Raw genomic sequence first — 22,247 nt, 5'->3', positions numbered from 1 at the left:
ATTGCTAGCTAACCAGTTTGTGTCAGACCTCTGTCCCCATGCAGCATTTAATCTGGCACAGGATGGTTGTTTCAGAGCATGAAATGTGGCTTGTTCCTTGCGTTTACCTTTTGCTGTGGGATGTATGTCTTTCTGCAAGACTGTTTTTCCCTCTAAACTATCTGAACGGTGTCCCCAGCACCTGCCCAGGACAGGTCACATCCCTTTGCAGTTGTCTGTCTGGAAGGAGTGAATTAGTGCAACAGTGGCTCGTTTGAGGAGGTTGCTGTGTGGGGTGATGCTGCAGTGCTCCGTGCAGAGAATGGAGAAGACCTGGCTCTGAGGAGGGTGAGGGGTTTCTGTCTGCAAGGGCAGCCCTTGCCAAGTGCTCCTGGGGAAGATTGGTGCTCATGGGCTGTCCCCTCTGCTTGTTACAGCCCGGTACAAGAGGAGGATGAGCAGAAACGTCTCCTAGTCACAGTCTGGAACCGAGAGAGAAATTCCAGGTAAGAGGCTGCCAGCCTGCCATACAATTGCTTTCAAATGGGGCTGGCACAGCAGTGAACCTGCCATCTGCTCTGGCCACCGCACGTGAGCTCCTCTAGTGCCCCAGGCCTCAAGGGCTGGCTCTGACATCAGAGCTGCACTGCATGAAGGCTGCAGACCAGTGAGGTGGGGGGAGCTGAGCAGCAGGGCTGGGACTGGGACCTGCTGACCTGGTGCCCTGGACAGGGTCATTCTCATGGGCAGCCCATGCTGGTGAGCATCACGCTGCATGCAGGCTGGCGGAGAGGAAATCCTGCCCTTGCTGCTCTCTGTCAGCATTGCTTCTGCTTGGCAGCCATCAGCTGGACCAATGTTTAAAACTCCTGCAGCCACTCATGCCTGCACTGCTGGCTAAAGCCAAGTGGGGCTGGAGCCTGGCTCTGGGTTGGGGACCTTCCCTACCTCTGGGGGTAATGCAGTGATGAGGAAAGCCCAGTAGCAAGGGGTCTGGCACCTTGCAGGCTGTGCTGCCTGCTCAAGCAAGTGGCATCTGCCTCCTCAGCCAAGCTCCTGCCAGCATCAGGTAGGCTGGAGGTGACCAGGATGTTTCAGCCCAGCTCCTCCTTGCCCCTGCTGCAGCTGAGCTGTGTGGTTACATCATGTTTGCTTAAAGCATGGGGAGGGAGGCACATTTTGGGCACTGCCCAGGTCCTGGCATGGGCAGGGATGTTTGCGGGGTCCCTGCAAAGGAGTGCATCTGGGGAGCTGGTCCCTGGGGAGTTTTCAACAAGTGTGTGCTGACAGTTTCCGGGTCTTCTGCAGACAGAGTGAACTGATCGGCTGCATGAGCTTTGGCGTCAAGTCCCTCCTGACCCTGGACAAGGTAACTCTGTGCTGGAGCACAGCGTGTGGGACTGGGGCCTGACTCTGTCAGATTGGTGGGTGGCTGTAGTGCACCCTTGGGGCAGAAGCAGGTTTCTCCCACTGTGGGACAAAGATGCTCTGAGGGTGCCCAGGGAGTTCCTTTGTTCCATGCTCAGTACGGATGGCCACTGTGAGACTCATGTTGGTGTGACTGCCGGAGGCAGGGCTAGGGGGGCTGTTAGAAGAGGGATCCTAGGACAGGGGACCGTCACTCCCTTCTGCAGGGACACAAAAAGAATAGCAGCAACTGGGGGTGCAGAGAGGTGGCCCCAGTGAGTGCTGCCTGTCCTGCTCACAGCAGCGCTGCCTGGGAGACAGGAGATGGGGCCAGCCTCGCTCAGCCCGCTGGCATGTATCACAACTAACAGGTGGCCGCTGGGTGGTGGCCGAGTGGGTGAGATGGTGGGGACACACTCCTCCTCTGAGGAGTCTGCCTGATTCCGTGCACTCAGCAGCCAGGGCTTCAGCAGCTGAGATGTGGTGGGGAGAGGGCAAATGCAGAGGTCTCAGGCTGTTCCTGTTGGCAGCGGTGCTGCCAGGCTGTGTCTGTACCAGAATCCATGTCCCCAACTGCTGCAGATTTGGTCACAGTACTGCTGCCCCAGCCTGGCTGCTGCTTGGTAATACAGCTTTCATATCAGCTGGGTTTGCCTTCCTAAAGAAGCCTGCAAGGCTACTGGCTGTAAATGACTCTTGCTGACTCACTAAAACATGGAAATGTTTCATCCTAGCTGCCAGTGGTTAGGGATTTCATCCCTGGACAGCCCTGGTCTAGGGTCGACACATCAGAGTATCTCAGCAAGCTGGAAGTGGTTCGTGACAGTGTTAATACATCACCCGAAGTGTGGAAATTTATTCCCTAGCAAGAGGTTAAAAAGGAGCTATTTGTGACAATGACCTGAGAAGAGTGTAAGAGGTAGCTTGAGCATGGCCTCCTCTGGAATTTGGACAAGTGAGATGCCGCTTTTTTGTAGCAGTGAAGATAATTAGGCAGAGCAGATCTAAACTGCAGCTCTCCCCAGGAAGAGCCTCTGCTCTGGTCATATTTGGCCACCCCAAAGATGTCCCCTCCTTGTCAGATTTTGGCGGTGAGTTTCACAAGGTGTCATTGCGTGCAGAGAAGACAGAACGTTCATGTGTATAGCACCCATGCACAGCACCCTACTCTGGCAGGGATGGGAGGAGGATGCTGGGGGCATGTGGTCCACCTGGGACCTCAGCTGGGGCTGAGATGAGCTGGCCCTGCCTCCTGGGTGCTGCATGATGCTGCTGGCTATAATGCCCTCTCCTCAGTTTCATCATTGTGGATTTAAAACACTCATTTTAAAATGGGCCCCTTCCTCTGACCACTGGGAACGTGGTTCCTGCAACCCCACCCAACTCCTGGGCTTGATCCAGGATGGTTGGTCCCTCCAGCTTCTACTGGCTGCCTGGGGAGCAATGGGAGACAGCGGCAGCTCCCTGGAAGAGAAGCGAGGGATCTCCAAGGTTAGCTCTGTCCCCTTTGCTGCCCTGGCCACATGGGTATGGGACAGGGGCAAAGGGAGCCCCACTGAGGGACCCAGCACTGCTGAAGGCTGGTTTGGGCATCCTCCTCTGGTGATAAGGCTGGAGCCGTGTGCTCCCTGCGAGACTTCCGTCTGCTGCAAACACCATATGGACAGTTTTACTTGAGACTGGCTCTTTTGCTGCACCTTGTCTCCCTCTAAAAACCTAGAAGCTTGTTACTTCAGTGATGCTTGGTCCCCGGTTGCAGGGGGGATGGAATTTTAGCTGTTGCTGTATCCTAAGAGAAGGACTCCAGGCTGTGCCTCTGTGTGAGCGTGTCTGGGCAGCCTCTGTGTACTGGCCTGGGGCAGCTCCTGCAATGGGACCCCTCTGGGGCTATGGGCAACCAGACTGAGTTAAATGGGGATGAGTATCTGCCCCTGCATTGACAGCTGCTTTCCTCCCACCCAGGAGATCAGTGGCTGGTACTATCTCCTCGGGGAGGACCTGGGCAGGGCCAAGCACCTGAAGGTGGCCACGCGGCGGCTGAAGCAGAGCAGAGGTGTGTCTCCCCACTGCGATGTCCCAGGAAGTGTTGGTAAGGTTTGATGTCTGTCCCTGTGCTGGCATGGAGCACCTCCCAGCACCATGGCACCTATGCCCCCATGAGCACTTCTCAGCCCTGTGATGCTCAGTGGGCACCGGGATCCCAAAAGACTGGCGTGGGGGAGATCCTGGCTGGTTCAGCAGGAACCAGCACAGGCACCAAGCTCTCCCTTTCAACCCTCAGTCCTGCTTACCAGTGGCTGTCTGGGGCCCTCTGTGGGGATTCCAACTTTGCAGCCACACCTCTCCCTCTTGCTGGGACTTTCACTATGCTGATTCCTGCCTCTCAGACTTGGGGCTCATCCCATGGCCAGGATCTGTTTGGCTCCTTGGGTCTGTGCAGGGTGGTGGGGAGCTTCTTCTCCTGCCTTGGTCTCCTTGCTGCACTGCCAGGGTGTGTGGAGGAGGACAGGCTGGCACAGAGCAGGTTGAGACAGCAGTGCCTGTCCCAAATGTGCAACCACCCCACAGCTGCTGCCATGCAGGGCTGCCCCAGCCTGGAGGAGATGTGCCCATGACATGTAAAGATCTTGTATATAGTGTGTAGATGCAATGTGGGGGGAGAGGGACTGTCAGGAGACATGTGCTGTTGGGCTGATCTGGCCTATCCGTTTTTTTCTTTTTTTTTGTTTTTAGAGCTGATGCCGGGTAGTCAGGGTGCAGCACAGGAAAGCCAGGATGCTGTGACCATGAAGCAGCTGAAGGTAGGTATGACAGGGCTATGACCCACCAGGGGTGTGAAGATGTGGGGTTGGGAGCTGGCTGGCAGTGGAGCCTGCATGGAGGGATTTCAAACAAGCCAAGGGACACTATTAGGGTGATGCTGAGGTGGGAGCTATGTCAGTCTCCCTGTTGACACCATGACTTTTGTAGGCAATTAGTTATCCTGACTGAGCACCAACTGGTGGAGGTGAGTGATGTGGTTAGTAATCCCACACTCACTCCCCATGCCATACAGGGACCTCCTGTTTTTCCAGTATGTTGCCACAGAGACAAAGCACCAGCCATTGACTGGGAGCACTGGGAGTGATGGGGACAGGGTTGGCCAGCTGCCCACTGCACAGCATCAGTCCCTGGCCGTCTCTGTGTCTCCGTGGACGGGTGCGTCTGCTCCCCTCCTCCTTTCAGGGCCATTTGCTCTGGGAAGGGAAGGGCCCATAGTGGAGCCTCAGTGATTTATAGGCAAGGCAAGGATGGGAAATGGGAACACAAACACATGGCCTGCATCGGAAATTGGGCTCAGCCGTCCCTGTGATTTATCTGTGCCGAATTCCGCTTTGCTGCTTCCCTCAGCTGCATTTTCAGTTATTTGTTTTAAAGCATAGGATTGAGCAAGACAAACAAAGCCAGCGCCCCTCTCCTCCCTTCCTCTCCGGCAGTCGCTACTGACTTGAAAAATGGTGGCTGGGAAGGAAGACCGATCCTCCTTCCAGCTCCAGCCTGGCGGTGCGGCAGGCTGGGACAATGCGCCTGGAGCGGCCCTGGGCAGTGCCTCCAATGGCCCCGCCACACTGCCGGGTCCCCTGGGAATGCTGGGACTCCTCGCACTCCCTCCCCAGCCTCCTCTGGCCCTGCCACCCCAGCTGCCATACAAGGCACTTTCCTCTCTTTTCCATCCCTGTGCAGGATTGTGGAAGGTGCTTTCTTCTCCGTTGCAACCCCATCTCCAAGGGGTTGTGCTGCAGCGCTGGCAGTCGGGGCTGCATGGTGCAGACTCACCGAGTCCTGCTTTGCACCCTGCTGCTGGCTGGGTAAAGAGTTTCTCTTTGTCTTTAATTCCAAAATTACACCATGGGTGCAATTCAACTGACCTCTCTGCTTCCCTCTCCGTGACTCTGTGAGCACAAAGCATTGGGACGTGCGTATCCTCTGGGTCTGTGCTTTCAAAAACAAACTCTCCTTTTTCTTTTTTTCTTTTTGTTCAAAAAAATCTCTCTTTACGATTGTAATGAGTGCAAGCTGTCTTTTTAATGAAGTGAAGCTCACACAGCCGGTGCCTGTGAAATGCCGCTTAAACATCCTCAAAGTGTTTGTGAGAACATTGCAATAACAAAGTGCTCCGTGCGGCTGAAGAATGCCGCGGGAACAAAAGCCACATCAACAGAGCAGGGACTAGGGAATACTAAATAGTTGACAGGAATTTTAATATAAAACTCTCTCTCTTCCTTGTCAGTTAGGGTTTTCAGGAAGCCCTCTGGCTTATCGTAAAGCGGCATACAGCACAGACAGGGGCTGGGGAGGTGAAAGGTGGCTTCCTGCCATTCTTCTCTGGAGCTGGGTTCCCATGGGCGGTCATGCCAGTTTGACTGTGGTTTGTTCCACACTCGTGTGATACAAGGAGATCGGGATTACGACTGCTTCAGGGGACTGGATTTTCATGGGCTAACGGCAAGTTTAGGTTTTCTAGCCATGAACCGCTTCAATGGACTCTGCAAGGTGTGCTCAGAGCGGAGATACAGACAGGTCTGTATCTCCTGTGGAAGAAAAAATCTGTGTGCCAGCATGTGTGTGCACGTTGCTGCAAGTCTTGGTTAAGTTTATGAGTGTCTGTGGGCTTTCTTGCCGTTTCTGGGCTGTATGTGTGCTGTTTCTAGGGTGTTGATTTGCTATTGTTATAACTTGTAAATTATAATATTGGGAATATAAGGAATGCATCTTCGGGTAGGTGTCTCTGGCTGATCTCTGCCTGTTGCTGCAATGTGTAAATGGGGATATAGGGAGAGCATTTACTGTGTAACTTGAAGGTAGCATGCCAATGATGAAAATGCTAAGCTGTGAGGTGGTGTCTCAATTTACCATTCATTAGAGGAGTGGCAGGCACAGCAGGCAGCTAAGTCTCTGCCAGGTTGCTACTATCTCTTTTTTAAATTGTTTTAATGTGAATGTATTTGGGAATCAAGTGTTGCTTGAAGCTGGTTGCAACCAACAGTGACTTGATTTATGAGAAGCAGATTGCTGTGCTCTGTAAAAGCCAGTGCAAGTTCTCTTGGACCTGCTCGGTGTGTGATGCCAGGTGCTGGTTTTGCTTGTGCAGGTCCCAGTCTCCTGCACTTTGGAACACAGTTTTCTCCCCGTGGTCTGGACTGGGGCTCCCAGCTCATGGTCAGCTTTTCTCTGCACTCCTGTTCTAATCTTCACATCACACTAAAGCTGCGGTAGGGGACAGTATATATTGGGAATTGTACAAAGAACCAGCTTAGCTTAACTAAAAATGCCCACTTCTTATCAGGGCTACAGTGACTGTCTCATGCAGGAATGCTGCTCTGCTTTGTATTAATGACAATTGACTGTGATTTGTGTCTTAGACCTCCTCAGTTCTCTACCTTGACAATTTCTTCTGCATTTGACAAAGTTATGGGTACAGTGAGCCTCTGTGGTGCTGGAGTCTCTTGCCACCTTGCCACCCACCTTCCGGCTTATGTCAGATGCTCATATTTCTTAGTTCTGTGCACAGCAGCAAACATGGACGTTAAACTCCATGTAATGGCCACGGTGGTGGGAGTTGAGGAAAGTGAACCATCAGCAGTGAGAAGCTGCTATTTAGTGGCACAGGGAAGGTGTCTCCTTTGGTGGTGGGCAAGAGCCAGCCAGCTCAGGGAGAAGAAGTGAGAGATCTCTTGGCATGGGGGAAGCTTTGGGCTGGAAAGTGATCGTGGAATCTCTATGGTGGGAGAGATGCTGGGCTGGCACCTGAGGTGCCAGTGGTCTGCCTGTGGTCCTGCCACTTCTGCAGGACTTAGATCCCCTATGCTTTGTATTTGAGATGTGAGATTGGTTCGAAGGTGCAGAGCCACAAGTAGCCTTGTCCCCTGTTTGAGGATCCAATAAACTCCAGAGAGAAAAATACTCAGCACAGTGGGACTGGACCTACTTTTTGATCCTGCCAGGGAAAGACAGTTTCTCTTTTGAAGCCTGATTTTATGCTGAGCAATCAAGCAGGGACAAGGTGCAGAGAAATGAAAGCTTGCTGTGTTTGCCCTCCCGTGGTAAAGGAGTGAGGAACCAGTTCCCCTCCTTGGCAGCTTCTGCTGAATTCCTCATCTTCTCTCTGGCTGTTTGTTCTCAAAATAATACAGGTCAGATGTTGGATTTTTTTTCTTTTCTTTTCTCTGTCAGTAAAACAAGGATCTTGACAAATGTCTTGGGGGGTAATCAGGTATTTACAGGAACTGTCATGCTGAGCTGCTGCTGGAAGCTAACATCAAAAAATAAATATATTTTTATTAATAATCTCAACACTTCTTGAATCAGGAAATGAGCCTAAATCAACACAGCATCCATCCTCTCCAAACTCAGCAAGAGAAAACATACTCACCCCAGCTAATGGGGTAATGCATACAGAGCCTGCTCCAGCACAGATGCCTTGCAGACAGGAGCGTGCCAATCCTCGCAGCTTCCTCTGGGGCAGAGGAGTGCTCCTATTTATGTTTTATTTACCCAATTGGAAATGAAATGTTCAAGTGACTTGCTTAGAGGAGCCATGTTAGAAATCAGTGTCAGAGCCAGACTGCCAGATTTTCCTTTCTAATGGCTTATCAGACCTTTCCTTACACTGCTAGAGTCGTGAGCAGACTTGTATATGCTCAATAAACACTCGTTTTGCAGCATTCCTCTCTGTTGATCCTCAGCTCAATTTTGCATTGCTTTTTAGTGCCTTTTCCACCCACCTTTGGCTGCAGCAGGGAAGAGACCCATTATCTGTGGGGTTCACAGAGTGACAGTGTTCACTGTGATGGTTCCTTTGGGCTCTGTGACTGCTTCTAGAAATGCCGTGTGCCTGCATTTCAAAGGCTGTGGGGCAGCCTGTGGGTGAAAGGTTGATCACATGCAGTGGCTGCTTTCCCACTTAACAGGGTGACTCCGGTGTCTCTCTTCAGATTACCATCCCTCGAGGAAGTGATGGGTTTGGCTTCACAATCTGCTGCGACTCCCCAGTCCGTGTGCAGGCAGTGGACTCTGGTAAGACATCAGATGATTTTTATCCCTCTTAGTTTGAATGAATGACTCTGCTCCTTTTTTGCTTCCTACAGCATGTTGTGATTCAGAAGCTCCCATGACTTGCACGACTCTGGTTACCTCCAAGAAACTTCACTTAATGAATTCTTTGTTGCCTCTAATGAGGTCAGAGGCTGCTGGGTTAGCACCGTGTCACTATTTTGGCAGTGTGTTGCAGTAATTTGCAGAGATTTTGTTCCTTTCCCTCTCCAGCCTGAGAACTGTACAGCTGGTTGGGAGACCTATGGAAAGCATCTGGGGGGGTGTGTCAGACAGGGGCACAGAGGGGAGCAGGATCACAGGAACCCTCAGGGAACACTGAGAAGATCCTCTTGGTGTGGACCTGTGGGTGGACTTGGTGTGTCTGTTGTATGCTGGCGCTCCCCACTGCACACCAGGAAACATGGAAAGTTCATGCAATTTGTGAGCATTTATGGCTTTGTCCCAGCTGCTGTGTGTGTGCATGCATGCGTGTTGGAAGGTGAAGCTCCAGGCTAGCTTCCCCCACTTCATTTTCAGGTGTGGGTGTTAGAGGAAACAGATTGGGTTTGGAGGAGTGAGTGGTGCAAGCTGTGAAGCTATTTGGGTGTCTCTGAGCCCCAGGGCTTCTCCTCCCCCTCATACTCTCAGCTCTCTGTCAGGCAGGTGACTGGCATTTGTCTCTTCTCTCCACAGGTGGCCCAGCAGAAAAGGCAGGTCTGCAGCAGCTAGACACGGTGCTACAGCTGAACGAGCAGCCTGTGGAACACTGGAAATGTGTAGAGCTGGCACATGAAATCAGGTGAGTATTCACCCAAAACATCAGTGCAGGGCTCTGGGAGAGATGGTTTGATGGTGCCTAGGGCAGGGAAGCAGGAGCTTTGAGTGGCTACAGGAAGGGGAAGGCTTTGAGGGATGCAGGAGACTGGGAAAGGATTCTCTGGGGTAGAAGAAGAAAGGATGCAGGGGCTCGGGAGGACAGAATGAGGGCAGAGGCTTTAGAGGGAGGAAGGACTGCAGGGCTCAGGGCTGTCTGAATGATGTGGGGTGCCTCACTCCCTACTGCTCCATCTCTGACTTGCCCCATGCCACCTCTTTCAGGAACTGTCCCACTGAGATCATACTACTGGTCTGGAGGCTTGTCCCACAGGTCAAGTCAGGACATGAAGGCATGATCCGCAGATCATCCTGCAAGTCTGCTTATGACCTCCAGTCACCACCCAACAAGCGGGAAAAGAACAGCACCATGCCACCAAGGCCCGAGCAGCGCCGGAGCTGCCACATACTGTATGATGGGAGCGATGGGCTGGTGTTGAACAGCTGGGAGAGGTACACGGAGATTGGCAAGCGGAGCCAGAACACCATGCCGCCCCTGTCTCGGGTCCCCTCCACTGCAGACCAGAACTACATCATCTTAGCACCTTTGAACCCAGGGAGCCAGGTAGGACTGCTTCCCAGCCCCACGCTCAAGTTACTGCAGGTGGCTGTTGGCTTTGCTTGCTGGGTCCTCTCTTGGCCTGTGCTTCAGCCTTATCGAGCATCATCTCTCAATGTTTGCTAGAGCACATTCCATTTTTACCAGCCAGACCTGTGTCCCTTGGTGGAACTTTCGCTATTTTTCTAAACCATTTACCACTAGGACTGTAGAGCTGGGGTGAATGACCTGTTTGCTGCCTCCTCCCAGGGCTCACTCAAGGGGTAAGTTTGGGAAGTGTTTCCAATGCGTGGACCACAGTGCAAGTCATTGCTCGCATTTTCTGCTGACAATAGGGCAAAAATCATTTTCACCTCTCTGGAGTGCTTTGGCTTTGCTGGGTTTGGCATGCTAAAATTTGCAGCTAGATGTTGTAAAGTCTGTCTCTAAAGCCTGCTTCAGGTGACTGTGTCCTTTCTGGGTTGTGTCTTATAGCTGCTGAGGCCTGTCTATCAAGAGAACAACGCTACTGTGGGTAAGTTGCTGATGTACTGAAAATACTGCTCAGAGCACCTAGTAGACCTATGCATGGTCTTTCTAGCACTAGTGAATCCTTGCCCTTAGCCCTGCAGTGCTGCAATGGAGTCCTTCACATTTGAGGACAGTGGCAGAAGCCTGGGGCTTTTGGGTAGTATAATCTTCCTACTCTCTATGTCAAACATAAAAGCAAGAGCCCTACCCCCAAGCCCAGAGGCGAGTACAACTGCTAATGTCACTGGATGAGCTTCATGGTGAGAAGGCCTCTGTGGAAGCTCACAGAGTGGCTGAAGAAGGGAGGCTGGTGGCAGGGACTTTCCATCAGGAGCATGATGAAAGCATAAAGAGTGAAAGTGCTAAGCATTGTTGTTGTGGCGGTTCCCCAGATGTGTCTTGGGCCTGTCTGTGACGTGTTTAGCTTCTCATGCATAATGCCTTTCTGGGGGTGCTAATACTGTGGCCCCTGCTTTGAGTTTCATTTTATTACTAAGGGAGTGAGGATGGCCATGACTCAGATTTGTACAGACATTAGTGCAGGTTGAAGTGCCAGGTTTGGGGAATACTCATTTCCTGGGCTGCTGGCAGTCTCTGGACTGAGCTCTCCTCAAAAACCCTTTGAGGCATAAACTCATTTTCTGCAACAGGTATGCTTGGTCTTCCTGGAGAACTGGGTATGGATGGGCTTGCAGGAAGAGTGGGGTGAGATGTGCAGCAGGGCGCTGCCTGAAACCTGGGCTGCGAGAGGGGGAGCAGAGACTAATACAAGGTCTCCCTGAACTAGATATCAACAGGTGACTGTCATTTCAAGTGGGAAACTGGGGACAGAAACAACCCAGGAACAGTGAGGCCTGGAGATACTCCCTAGGGTGTTCACTGGGTGCTGTTGAACTTGCAATTGCAATTTTCAGCATGCCCAGTTCCATGCAGAACCAGCTCTTGCCAGTGTGTTGATTCAGGAGCTTTGGGAGGCCATGCTTGCACCCTGATCTGTCAGGATGCCCTTAGGATGAGCTGTGTGTCTGTAGCAGAGCTGACCTCCTAGGCATGATCTTGCAGGAATGACTTTAACTCAGCAGTCCTTCACTGGTGTGGGCACAGCTATCAGCACAATTTCCAGCTAGAAAATTTTGTGCTGCCTGTAAAGGTGGGGCAGTGTCCAGAGAAGGCGAAGTGTAGGGCTGGCAAAGCCATGGTGGGCATGCCGGGGAGCAGGAGGGAGCAGCGTGGGTCTGAGGCCCCTGTGCCTTGGATGCTCCCAGCCCTGGAGCCCTGTGGCCAGAAGAATTTTCCGCAGCTCAGCTGCAGGGGATGTTTTGTACCGTGGATAATTGCAACTCTTTCCTGCTGTTTGTGGATCCTGCGAAAAGATGAGCTGGACCAGGGGGACTTGTTCTTACAGCAATTTGAAAGACTTGGGCTTATTCCCATAACAATTCTTAGTGATTGTTTTCAGTTTATTTAATGTTGAGTCTTCAGAGGGAAGAATGCACTAGTTAACCTGAGCAGTGATTTAAGTGCAATGGAGCGGAGCTGGCCGCCAGTCACACAGTGACAGGAGCTGACACTTCGGGCAGGCTGGATGTCTTTCTGTGCCACTGTGCAGAAAACAGGACTTGTGCAAGTGGTTAATTCCTCCGATAAAAGAAGGTGATTTAGGGATAAGAGGAAAAGCAGATCCTGAACAGCCCAGACAGATTGTATCTGTTCTGTGTTGAGCTGTCTCTCGTGTTTTGATTTTATCTGGCAGTGCAACCATGAAAAAAGGAAAAGAGAAAATGTCAGGATTATTGCACTTAGAGGTGGAAACAACCTTTTAGGTCATGAGGGCCACCCTCCGGCAAAGGCAGGCTGTTAAAGCAAGCAGTAAACAGCAGGTCTGGATTGCCAACAGAGCACGGTCTGGCTCTACTGGCGTTTATCTGAAAGTAAATGTGCTATTTCCTAATACTTAATGGAATATGTAATGTTGGGTACATTCATATATTTGCTTTGGACAAGACCTTATCTGCTCTGAGCCATGTTCAGAAGTGTTTTGGCTCATTTGTGCTTGGGAAGGTTATGGGTATCCGTTACAGCGCAAAGGCAGAAGCCACTGTGCAGGAAGCTGCTGTGGTGGGAGCAGAAATGCCTGGGGCTGGGTGGCTGGAAGGAGGGATACTGGGGGGTCTCTGCTGGGACACCCCTCTAGCAGGGGGCTGCAGGAGGGTTTGCTCGTAAATGTTTCTGACATATTGCTGTGGGGGAGGATCTTGGGCTAATGCTCCAGTTTCTCACCTGGATATGTTAAAATCCAACTGGAGAGTTCTGCCTGCTGGACCTGTGCTGGTTTGGTTCATTGGCTTCAGGGGGGAGGGAGGAAATACTTCAATTTGTCAGTGGGGCTTCTCTTGAAGAAGACATGAATTTTTGGTTAGAGACATATTCAGTTCCTGTTGGAGCTGTTTTCTGCAAGTTTTAGGACAGAGTGCAGGTTGCTGGTGCCCAGCAGGATGTGGTCTGGGGTTAAGGGCTCTTGGGGAACATGAACCTCTCCCACCTTCTGTCCCCAGCATGGTAAGTCCTGCTGCTGCTGTAATGGGAGTTTACATATGGCAGGAGGGCACTGTGGGCCTGGCAACATCAGGGAGGGCCAAAATTGTATGCTGGGGCCACCAGAGAATGCTGAGGCCCTCGGGCCTAACAGATTAATGTAAATGAGAAATATTTCACAATTGCTCCCCGCTCGGCAGCTGTGCTGTCCCAGCACACCTGAGAGCAGAGCAGCCCAGTGGGTAGCAGCTTGGCAGCTCCTTTCTGGTTCTAGTCCTGTTGTGTGTTGGTTTCATCCCAGCTCCATGTGATGAGTCTGGGGAGGAGGATGCATAAAGCCATCCTTAGCACTGCTGCCTCCAACAGATCACCCACCAAACCCTCTAGTTGCTCACAGCCACTTGCGTGTACAGGCTCCCAGCAGTCTGTGATGCTCTTACCTCATCATGCTGGTGCTGAGAAAATGGTAGTTTGTATCCAGGCAGAGCATCCTCAGAGCACCCCATGTCCCATGCTTGCTCTCGTGAGACAAAATGCCGATGGGAGCTTGCTGGATGTATTCAAAGGCATTCCTCTGGGCTGGGAGGAAAGGGCTTAGAACTCCTATATAGCAGCAATTGCCCAGCAGTAGGGGAAGGACTCACCCCCACAGCAGCTAGCAGGGAACAATGATAATTGTTGATAATTCTCAATAATGCTTTTAATCACAGGATTATGAATTACATTAGAGATTCTGGGACTGGTTTGACATACCACCTAATGCCCCCTGGCCTCTAGCGATGCAGACTGGCAGGTGTGGAGTGGCCACAGTAGCTGATGTTGGCTTGTTGGGAAAAGTCACAGCTCTGCTTGACCAGCTGAGGTGGGAGGCTGCAAAGGAAAGCTTCTGTGTAATCCCTTCTTTGAATGAGGATAACAGCTTTCTGCGACGAAGAGGGACAGAGTGAAAAAACAGTCAGGCTGCTTGGACTTTTTCCAGCACCAAAATGCAATGCTGAAAAACAGTGGATGATGTGCCAGCCTCATGCAAAATGAGGTCATTCTTTATAAATACACCCCCATGTCTGAGTAACCATCATATCCCTAGGAGCAATTTGGAAAAGCATGGATTGATCCCATGTGCATGAATGTGTTTATCACTTCTGTCCCTTTCTCTGACACCTCCAATCTTAGTATGTTCTAAAAACTGTGATTAACCCACCACCCAGCACCCCGTGATGTGAAATTCCTGCGCTTTGCTAACTCCCATGCCCAGAATCCAGAGCAGGCAGGACTTGTGTGGATAAAAATGTCCCAAGGTTTAAATTTCCAATGTGTGTGGTTTTTTTTTTTTCCCCACCCTGAGTTAGTCAGAGATGGTTTTCCCCTCCCTGGAAAGGGAGGGGCTCAGTGGTACAGGCAGGTATTCCCCTATGGTGGGAAGCTCCTTGGTGCTCCTGTGATTCAAGAATGACCATTTAAAGTCATGTTTGGGGTTGTTCTGTATTTCTTATTTCATACTTTCAGTACTGCATAGAGAGGTGCATATAATAGTACCACATCTCTTCCTCCAAAATACCATACTAATAAATTGTGCAGAAGGCAGCATACACCCAGAGACAGATGTGCTGGCCTGCAGCTGAGTTTGCTGTGACTTCCTTGGGTTTTTGTTTGTACGTACATAGATGTGTTTGTGCTGCTGTTGTGATCCAGTTCAGTCCTTGGTCCAGCAAGTGAGTAGCTCCTGATTGAGCAGAAATGTCAAGTGACCATCTCATTTTGCATTAGGAAGAATGAAGTCAGTGCTGTTATTTCATGAATCCCTGGGAAACTTTGATAGCAGAGTGACAAATGTCCCTGCAGCCCTTGGCTCCAGCTCTTCCCCTTAGGCTTTATGTGCCCTCCTCCAGCCTGCAAGAGCAGAAGCTGAGCCAGGAGCGTGCAGCAGCTCTGTGGGAGCTTTCTTCTGATTCTGTGTTTCTTTCTGCTTCCTCTGTTGGTCCAGGAAATGCATGTAAAGGGAAATCACACATGGGGTCTGGGAGAAAATCCAGGCTGATGAAGACTGTGCAGACGATGAAGAGCTACGGAAACTACCAGAACTGTACCATAGTGAGGCCACACATCCCACACTCCAGCTACGGCACGTATGTGACGCTGGCTCCCAAAGTGCTGGTGTTCCCTGTCTTTGTGCAGGTAAGTGCAGCTGGAAGCGAGGTGTTATGGATCTAATGCAATCAGTGCCCAGCACAGCAGGTTGTATCAGAGCTTGTTGCTGTAGTTAGGTCCAGGTTGTCACGCAAGGTGGATATATTTCCCAGCAGTATATACCATGAATGCATGGATCCTTTATCATCCTCAGCTCTTTCCTCTGGAGCTGGCTGTACTCAGCACAGTACTGGCTACTTTCTCAAAGGGAATTGTGTTCTGCCCAAGAGATTCTCTGTTGGAGTTTTTTCCCTTTTCAGCTTTCATATGCGGTCCTCAGCTGCTTGCTTGAGTCAGGAGAAGGTATCCCAGCTTCTGGGCTTCAGCAACCAACTTCATGTAATTGAAGATCAATACAGTTTCTTTCTGTGGGTTCTTTGTGCTGTTAATTATAGTATGAAAACACAGGCTTTTTAGTTTAGCTGGTGGCCAGCATTAAAATCATGGACAAGGATCCAGAGCAGTTCCACAAATGATTTTCTTAAAATTTAGCCCTGAATTTGGTGGTAGTAGCTCTAACTACCTCTGTGTCTTCCATTTTGTCCTTCATATGGCCAGAGCCCCCGAAAACCTCATCTGATCCTGTATATTTAGGTACGTTACTGTGAATACCTTCATTTCTGAGGCTGTGGAGAACCATCTGTCCTCCCCTGCTAGCAGCAATGACACTGTCATGTCAGCTCAGACTGGTGATTTCCTTTGGGCTCAAACCCATGATCCATGTTGTCTGTCACTCTGGCCTGAGACAGCGGACTGCCTGGGGGCAAATGTGGGGCTGGACTGGTGCTGGGGGGCAGGCTTATGCTCACCTCTGTCCTCCCTGACAGCACTTGGGTGGCTGTTCACATTAGCACCAGTGCATTCACCAGCCCTGGCTGTGTGCACAGTTTGGCTTTTTGTAGAAACACAACTGGCACTTCTGGCTCTTTACTCCCAAAACTTGTGTCTTGGATTGAGTCTGGGGTGTTTCTGCCACTTCAGGAACTGGTTTTTATGCTTCACACTGTCTCATACTGCAAGGCCCCTGTGCAGTATGAGAGCAGTATGAGAGTGAGGTACCCTCATGTGCGTGCTGGCCGTGCTGCTCAGTCAGATCGTCCTGGGCTGGTTTTGCAGGGCTTGTTCTGCAGTCAGGACAACTGAACCTGTCCTGTTCTTCTCCAGGGTTCGACAGAGAAGGCGCTGACTGGGGGGCTGAGCGTGCAGTGTGGCATGAGACAGGGCAGCCTTCTTAAAGTCACTTTAACTTACTGTGAGAATAATCCATAAAATCATGTAGCAAATATCGTTGTCTGAGGGATGTGAGAACCTAACGTGCCACTGTTGTGGTTGTGTTTCCTGCTAAAAAGCACCCATAACCGAGCCCACGCTGTGCAGAACAGTTAACGTACAAAGAGGCAAGCGGCTGATTGTCTTTTTATAGATGGGTCTGACGTAGGTGTTAAGTGTAAGGCTTTCTTTTTATCGTGTAGCTGGACTGCAGACTTTCTGTCCTTTTGAGAGCAATGTGGGGTGGCTTCTCCCTGAATGAGTTACTGCTTAAAGTAAAGACAAAGCGGGTTTGGTGGGCGGAAAGTTTTTCTGGCAAACCACACTTCCAGTGGAAGGTTTGACTGTCTCTTTCTGTTTCTTTTTTTTTTTTTTTTTTCCTTTCAAATGTAGCCCCTAGATCTTTGCAACCCAGCCCGGACTCTGCTTCTGTCAGAGGAGCTGCTTCTTCATGAGAGCAGAAGCAGGACTATACAGGTAAGACTCTTTCCATGCTGTCTGAGCTTTCTAAACATGTTCTTCTGCAGTCTTACATAGTAGATTGAGAAGGGAAATGTTTTATTGTGCAGTGCTTATATTAATATGATAATTGGAAAAATTTGCAGTCAGTTTATCTGGGGTAAACTATATAGCAAAACTCTTCTCTGCTAGAAATCAACTTCTTTTTCTTGTCTTCCTTCGTGCTCACAAAGAAGAAACTGCGCATGGCAAATGCATGCCGGTTACAGCCACGCAGTTGAGGCCACTGGCAGACTTGGAAAGAGGGAGTTTAAGAATATTTTGTGCAAGGTTAGAGAACTAGACAGAAAACTTGTTACAGGTGTTTTCAGAAATTTAGTTCCTGAAACAGTTCATATGTCTTGTCCAAATTCCTCTCTTTTTTCTTTCTTCTGCTTCTTTTCTGCGATGTTATTGGAGGGCTGTTAAAAATCTGGGGAAACAACTAATCTGTGGCTACATGCTGAACCTATGTATGTGACAACTTTCAACATCCAAACTGGCAGAGTTTGGGAGTGTTGATTACGTTGGCTGCTGGTTTCACTTGTATCCAACTGTAAAGTCTGCAAAGCCCTGGAATTTGGGACAGAGGAAGCAGCAGCTGGGAGAGCCCGCTCATGCATTGCTCACTAGTGCTGAAGGAAACTGCCATTTCTTTTGGGGCATTTTCAAAGAATCTCACCGCTGTACAGAATAATTTTGTTTTGAATTTGTCATCTTCACAGAGCCACAGAGGAATTTTTACTTGACTAATCTTAGTTTCTGGGTAACACCTTGTGGTGGGTTGACGCTGGCTGGATGCCAGGTGCCCACCAAAGCTGCTCTATCACTTCCTCTCCTCAGCTGGACAGGGGAGACAAAATACAACCAAAAAGCTTGTGGGTCAAGATAAAGACAGGGAGAGATTGCTCGCCGATTACTGTCACGGGCAAAACAGACTTGACTTGGGGAAAATCAGTTTAATTTATTGCCAATCAAAACTGAGTAGGGTAATGAGAAATAAAATCAAATCTTAAAACACCTTCCCCCCACCCCTTCCTTCTTCCTGGGCTCAACTTCACTCCCGATTTTCTGTACCTCCTCCCCACAAGCGGCACAGGGGGATGGGGAATGGGGGTTGCGGTCAGTTCATCACATGGTGTCTCTGCTGCTCCTTCCTCCTCAGGGGAAGACTCCTCACACTCTTCCCCTGCTACAGCATGGTGTCCCTCCCACAGGAGACAGTCCTCCATGAACTTCTCCAATGTGGGTCCTTCCCATGGGCTACAGTTCTTCACGAACTGCTCCAGCATGGGTCCCTTCCATGGGGGGGGGGGCCCAGGAGGGTCCCTTCAGGAGCAGACTGCTCCAGCGTGGGTCCCCTGTGGGGTCACAAGTCCTGCCAGCAAACCTGCTGCAGCATAGGGTCCTCTCTCCACGGGTCCACAGGTCCTGCCAGGAGCCTGCTCCAGCGTGGGCTTCCCACAGGGTCACAGCCTCCTTTTGGGCATCCACCTGCTCTGGCATGGGGTCCTCCCCGGGGCTGCAGGTGGATATCTGCTCCACTGTTAACCTCCATGGGCTGCAGGGGCACAGCCTGCCTCACCATGGTCTTCCCCACAGGCTGCAGGGGAATCTCTGCTCTGGCGCCTGGAGCACCTCCTCCCCCTCCTTCTTCACTGACCTCCTGGGTGTCTGCAGAGTCATTCCTCTCACATATTCTCACTCCTCGCTCCAGCTGCAGTTTTGTGTCCTGTTGGTTTTTTTTCCCCTTCTTAAATATGTTATCACAGAGGCGCTGCCACTGTTGCTGATGGGCTTGACCTTGGCCAGTGGCAGGTCCGTGTTAGAGCTGGCTGGCATTGGCTCTATCAGGCACAGGGGAAGCTTCTAGCAGCTTCTCACAGAAGCCACCCCTGTAGCCCCCCCACTACCAAAACCTTGCCACGCGAAACCAATACACACTTTCTGGGTGGCCAGCAGCAGAATACCAGAGACACGACATATCGCTGGTCTGTTACAAAACAGTACAAGATTATGTTAAGTGACTGCTCTCGCTTTCTGGTTTTCAATGTGTACTTCATCCCTTGCTTTGACTTCAGTCACTGTATTTTTTTTTTTCTTTCTGCCAAAGTACATGAAAAATTGCATGATCCATTAGGAAACTTGTCACTGATTTGCAAACTACACTCTTCCCCTGTCTGTTCTGCTGTTCTTTGCTGCTCAGGGTCTTCTGGGCATCTGCATGAATGAAAATCAGGTAAACACATGGCTGTGTAGCGCAGCTGTGCTGTGATGGCTTGGAAATATGGTGGCTAGCCTGAAGTCGGGCTGCTTCTCCTGGGGGGTTTGGAGTTGCTTGCTTTCAGGTCAGAGGTTTATAGTAGCAGCCAAATGTGGAATAATTATGAATAAATAATGCTGTTTGCAGCCTGGGTGGAGCATGTGTGTGTATGGGGGTGTTCATACTTAGACGATTGAGAGCCTCAGGACAAGCGTGTTTGGAGGAGGTGTGCTGCTCTGTCTCCAAATGGCCATGTTAGCCATTTCAGAGACCCAGCTGTGGGCAGGATCAGAAGGAAAGGACTCTATTTGCTTACGATGCACTAAGGATGAGTGGTGAGGCTAGAAGAGGATTTCCCAGTTGGAGCTGCTGCCAGGAAAGGGCAGGATGCTGTATACTGGCCAGGAACATGAGACAGCGTTTGAGAATGATGGTGCCTTGAGGCCATGATGTCTGTGTAAGTCTGGCAGAGGGGCAAGGCAAGAGGTTGTGACTAAGTGTAGAGAAAAAATAGAAGCAGTGAATGGGAACAAGCATGTGGCAGCATCTGCTTTGGAAGGCAGGAGTCTTTCCCTTGGTGTGAACCCAGGTGTGGTGCTGAGTCCCATATTGCTGGGAGCTGACAGTTGTAGGTAGCAACACTGGGACATCAGCCATGTCCCTGAGGAAGGGCTTTCTCATGTCTGCAGCGTGTCACAGGGTCATGGCAGGCTTTGCAGAGCTTCAATGAATCGGAGCAGGTCTCTCTGGAAAGCCACAGACTCCCCTTCTGCAGTGGAGCAAGGGTGTCTGCTTTGGTCCTGATGGGCTGTGAGATAGGGGAACCTAAACTTCTGAAGCCAGGAAGACCTAAAATGGCCTGGACATAATGGAGTTTCCCCTGGTACAGAAGGACTCTGACTTCTCTTTTTGCTGGACTTGAGCTCACTCCCTCTTCCAGCCTTCACTGCCACTCGAACAGAGGCTGTCTTCTTTCCGATTGGTCCTTTCTTCCTTGCTCCATGTGGTTTTCCATTTTCCCACTGCTCCTCCCACCCAGCCTCTCTCAAACTGAATCACTGCTCCTGTGGTCTGCAGGACTGTTTTCTGCATGTTATTATTCTCTGGCTAAGGGGCTTGAGAGAGGAGAGCCCAGATGCAGAGGCTGGAGATAGAGGTCATGTTTCTTTTTTTTTTAAAAAAAAAGAGGATCTTTTCCCCTTGGCAGTTTCCATGTCAGGCACTGCATCCTCGTCACTGAGCAAACTCTCTCCCATCTCCTGAAGGAGTCAACCTATCTCTCTGGAGGCTTGCCAGGATCTGTCCTTTCCCTGACCTTACCTCTGGGGCAATCCATATTCAGGTCTTAATCACATCCTGTCTAGACTTTGTTGCAATTCCCGCTTTTACAGTCTTCTGAAATCTCTGCAGCCTGTGGAGTGCCAGAGGAGCCAGCACGATGCAGGTTGTTGCGCACAAGGTGTCGAACACGGGCTTTGTCCTTTTCGGTCCATCTCTAATGCACAACTTTCCAAAGCCCTGAGGTACTTTCACAGCATGGGCCATGCTCACCCACTTCTCAGCTCTCTTTTCTGCCATCCCAGCAGGGTATGCAGATCAGGTTGGTCCTCCCTTGAAATCTGAAAGGGCCCAGCTCTGCCAGGAGTCTGGAGGACATGGACCAGCATGCTCAGGTTTTATGCTCTTCTCTGCAGGGCAAGAGGCTTTTCTCTCTCATCCCAAGTGTTGTGCTGCAAGTTCCCAGCACTCCTGGCTTGGGACGGGGTTGGCAGGTCCCTGTTTCAGGGGGTGGCTGAGTTTGGCTGACACAGTGGGTTGACCAAAACCCTACTCACCTGGCACAGAAGTTTCAAGATCTTGTTTTCAGCCTTTTTTAGCCACTTTCATTTGGGTCAGAATACTAGAAACTTGTACTTAGCTCCTCCCTCTGCCACACTAGTCCCATTTACTCTGTCCCTTCTTCTTCACTGCCTCTTAATATCCTTTTCTTCCTCACTTTTTACATCATTTTGTCATCTGCACAGCCACTGCTTATGCTAGTATTTGAGGGTAGGTGCCTGACCCCTTGAGGTCTTCAGCACCTGCTCTCCCCTAATGTTCATGGTAGAAGAATATTTGATTCAGGTAAGCCAAGGTGAGGTTCAAGGTTGACAGCTAAAGCCTTCACCATGGATCTCCTTTTGGCAAGTGTGGTGGTATATTTTCATCAAAGTCTAGCTGAGCATATAAACTCCTTCCTGAATGTATAAATTCCTTGTCAATAATCTTGGCAGAAAAAAGTGTGTGAGGCGGTAAAAGAGGGTAAATGCACTGTGGGCTAAAAGACTGCTGAGAAGTCTCAGAGAACGTGCATTTAATATGGATACATGCAGAAGTAAAAATCCGGGAGCAAAGGAGCAGGTCATGCTTAGAGACTTAGGGTTGTAGCACGGAAAGCAATGACTCAAAGGCTTTGGTGTATCACTGAAGGGTGTAAAGTTTCCTTGACCTGGGAAGTTCATGCCCATCTCCAAAGTGCCATGCCTGTGTATGTGCACCTACCCCACCTGCAAAGCCTAGACTGCTTCTCTTTTTAGACTGGGGCTCAGCTGACTGAGATGCTAATGTACAAAGCTATGGTAACTGTATTACTTTTAATCATGTTCTCCTATTGCTCTGGTCTGTGTGAAAACTAAGTGAGTAACTGCCAGTGCAAAGCTGTAGCCAAGAAAGCTACGACTTTGAAGCATATGATCAGGGGAGCACTGAATAGAAGTGACTGGGTGATATCACCCTGTATGTAGGGAGCTGCATCAGTCTTGGTCTGATGAGTCCAACAGTGATATCTGCTTCGTAGAGGATACTGAGAATTTGGATAGTCTCACAAGAGGGCTACAAGGATAAATCAAGATCTGAAAAAATTGAGGAAGATTAAGAAAGCTTCATCCATTTAGCTCAACTGAATGAATGGGGACACAAGGTTTGCAGGTACAATCCTCATACTGGTATCACTGGAGTTTCTCTTTGGGGTTGCACCCAATTATTCTGGAGAAGAATCCAGTACTGGTAAATAGAAAATGTGTCTGTGGATCAGTCCTAGGGGTGAATACCTGT

The 22,247-nt window shown here is 50.3% G+C and overlaps 1 protein-coding gene across 3 annotated transcripts in view; it reads left to right on the top strand.

The window, feature by feature from the left end:
• RGS3 (regulator of G protein signaling 3) overlaps window positions 1-22,247 on the top strand; it is an 83,244-nt gene that overhangs the window by 11,485 nt on the left and 49,512 nt on the right. The window contains exons 5-14 of one of the 3 annotated variants that reach the window (XM_075716017.1): window positions 417-485; window positions 1,288-1,348; window positions 3,349-3,439; window positions 4,120-4,187; window positions 8,361-8,442; window positions 9,154-9,259; window positions 9,559-9,898; window positions 10,367-10,406; window positions 14,922-15,112; window positions 16,787-16,870. In XM_075716017.1, coding sequence (XP_075572132.1) covers window positions 417-485; window positions 1,288-1,348; window positions 3,349-3,439; window positions 4,120-4,187; window positions 8,361-8,442; window positions 9,154-9,259; window positions 9,559-9,898; window positions 10,367-10,406; window positions 14,922-15,112; window positions 16,787-16,870 — 1,132 coding nt within the window. Of the gene's footprint in view, window positions 1-416; window positions 486-1,287; window positions 1,349-3,348; window positions 3,440-4,119; window positions 4,188-5,892; window positions 5,947-8,360; window positions 8,443-9,153; window positions 9,260-9,558; window positions 9,899-10,366; window positions 10,407-11,097; window positions 11,108-14,921; window positions 15,113-16,786; window positions 16,871-22,247 lie in introns of those variants that run through there. The other 2 variants (XM_075716020.1, XM_075716019.1) reach the window with 2 other exon arrangements.

Source organism: Pelecanus crispus, chromosome 9, assembly GCF_030463565.1.
Source record: "Pelecanus crispus isolate bPelCri1 chromosome 9, bPelCri1.pri, whole genome shotgun sequence".
In the NCBI taxonomy this organism is placed as follows: Eukaryota; Metazoa; Chordata; class Aves; order Pelecaniformes; family Pelecanidae; genus Pelecanus; species Pelecanus crispus.
This window is presented reverse-complemented; position numbering and strand designations above follow the sequence as displayed.